Source organism: Fopius arisanus, unplaced genomic scaffold (genome assembly GCF_000806365.1).
Source record: "Fopius arisanus strain USDA-PBARC FA_bdor unplaced genomic scaffold, ASM80636v1 scaffold00147, whole genome shotgun sequence".
Classification (NCBI taxonomy): Eukaryota; Metazoa; Arthropoda; class Insecta; order Hymenoptera; family Braconidae; genus Fopius; species Fopius arisanus.
The window spans coordinates 18,072-20,387 of record NW_011887886.1 but is presented as its reverse complement, the minus strand read 5'-3'; the positions used below and the strand labels follow the sequence as shown (position 1 = coordinate 20,387).

Sequence of the window (2,316 nt, the reverse complement as noted above, 5' to 3'; positions counted from 1 at the left end):
GGAGGGCTGACCCTATCCTCTAAAACTCCCTCTAACCCTTAACCTATTCTAAACCACCCCAAAAGGGGGGAAATCCTAATTTCCCTAAACCTAACCTACGTCCCAACTGCCTCTCTCTCTCTCTCCATTTTTGGATTTTTATTGGGGATCCTAACGGGCATCCCCGATGCTCGTTACAAAAAGTATTTTATTATTTTTAGGTATTAAAGGGTCATAATCGATATCAAAAGAAAGAGAAATAGTTACTTGCGGCATTAAAAAAATTTTATCCGAGTATGTGCATTTTTCCAATATATTTCCTATATCATGAAAATTACTGTGAAAGGAAGTCTCATCTCGTGCCTACTAAAGCGCTCACTCAATAAATATGGACAACAAATAGCGGCGAAAATTAAGATGTTCTAGTGAATAAAAAAAAATTTTTCTTTACATAAAATGCGTCTCATATAAATTCATGGGATTTATGTATTTTTTTCGGAAGGCTCGAAGAAAATTGATTCTTTAACTCTTTATGCATCACTAGGGCAATAGAGACACGTGCCACGTCGTTATAAAGTTCCATAATTCATAACTCGAAACGGAATGCACGAATGATGTATCATTCGAAAGCTAACATACTGAGCTTAAAAATTGTATATAAAAGTCATAGTTATTCTTCTATTATTTTGCTGAGAACCTGTGATGTATGGCAAAAATGGAAGGTAGACATTTCATATGATACCGGAAATGTTGCATTTTTTGCTTACACTGGTGCTGAACATTTGCTGGAACCAAAAATCTCCAAATTAGACGTGACATACCGACCGCATGTTTCCTGATATTCAAATAGTGGTAACTTCGCCTCGCGTCGACATTAAGTGATTAAATGTCAACCATTCGAATACTGACTTCGTGAGCTATGAAAAGATGGGACATATATGTAATTTTCATCACACCTACACGGAAAATTAAACTTTTCCATGTACTAATGACGGAAAGAACAATGTGTACTGAGAAAGGAAAACAGGACATTCAAACCCGTCGGTTAAAATGCCCTGTTTTCCAGTCTTGGTGTACAATATACTATAAATCGTATTAAAACCTATATAGAATCTGTATGATTTTTAATTTACAGAATCGAGTCCTGACGCTTGCAGGAATCCTAATGGCGATGTGGGCTCTTGCATTAATATACGCCAATGTACCGCTCTCATGAATATCCTTCAATCTCGACCACTGGACCCGCAGAACGTTAGATTTCTACAGGAATCCAGGTGTGGATTTGAAGGTCGAGACCCCAAAGTTTGCTGTGTTGGGCAGCATCAATCGGTGGGGCCTGATTCGGATCAAAATGGGGAAACTAACAACGGAAGTATTGCCTCTCGGGCAGATCTTCTGCCTGATGATTGTGGTCGTGACCTCTCGTTGAGAATACTCGGAGGAGAACGAGCCGAAATTGATGAGTTTCCCTGGATGGTACTCCTTGAATATCAAAAGCGTAAGAAAATAAATAGAAATAATAATACTTTATGCGAATCAGTGAGTGAGTGGAAAAAATGTGACTGAATTTTTTTTACCGAGATTTACGGTAGTGTATATGCCAAGTCAATTTACGAATCTCTTCTCTGCATCCACGATTCGAAAATCAGATCGAGAGCTACCGCGTATTTTTAAACGTGACAACTGCTCCACCCATTCCCCACTCCCAAATAAAACTGAGCAAATAGATAATTAAATACCGACTGAGAGATTCTCATCAATTAATTAGACCAAGTCCCAGACACTAATTTTCTCGAAACTCGTTCGCATTTCCCGAAATATCTTTCCACCGCCACTCCCTCCCAGAAGAATCCACGTAGTTCGCAGTCACGTGTGGAACCCCCTCACGACACCTCCCATCCAAAAAAGCCAACCACATATCCGGACCCCCGAACCCTCTGCACACCTCCAAGAAACCGCCAAGTGAACCTCCGATGAAGATCCCCCACTGCCTGAAACAACAAAAGGAAGAAAAAGAAAAACGGATGGTGAGTGATGACTATCACTCAAATTTCGACTGCCCCGATGATAAGATTGACCAGCCAATAGTGCCTCGGACAATTGTGGAGATTCACTGGTACAGGGCCTTGAATCGAAGGAAGGAACTGAGGCTGGATAAGGAATAAGGAAAAGAAAAAGAAAATTCGAAGATGGCGGATTCAAAAAAGGATTTTGGAGAGAAAACGGATCGAGAAAGGAAAGAGAAATAAGAGCCCCTTTGGTTCCCTTTACTTGCCTCAACGAGTATTGCCTCTAGCCCGACCGTACATGATCACCTAAACTCGTCGATAATTATTT

The 2,316-nt window shown here is 40.3% G+C and overlaps 1 protein-coding gene across 1 annotated transcript in view; it reads left to right on the top strand.

Moving 5' to 3' along the window:
* Positions 1–1,554, top strand: part of LOC105272154 (serine protease easter-like) — a 16,701-nt gene extending 15,147 nt beyond the window's left edge. The window contains exon 2 of the mRNA XM_011314100.1: positions 1,115–1,554. Coding sequence (XP_011312402.1) covers positions 1,115–1,545 — 431 coding nt within the window. The 3' untranslated portion in view covers positions 1,546–1,554. The remainder of the gene's footprint in view (positions 1–1,114) is intronic.
* The last annotated feature ends 762 nt before the right edge of the window (positions 1,555–2,316 follow it).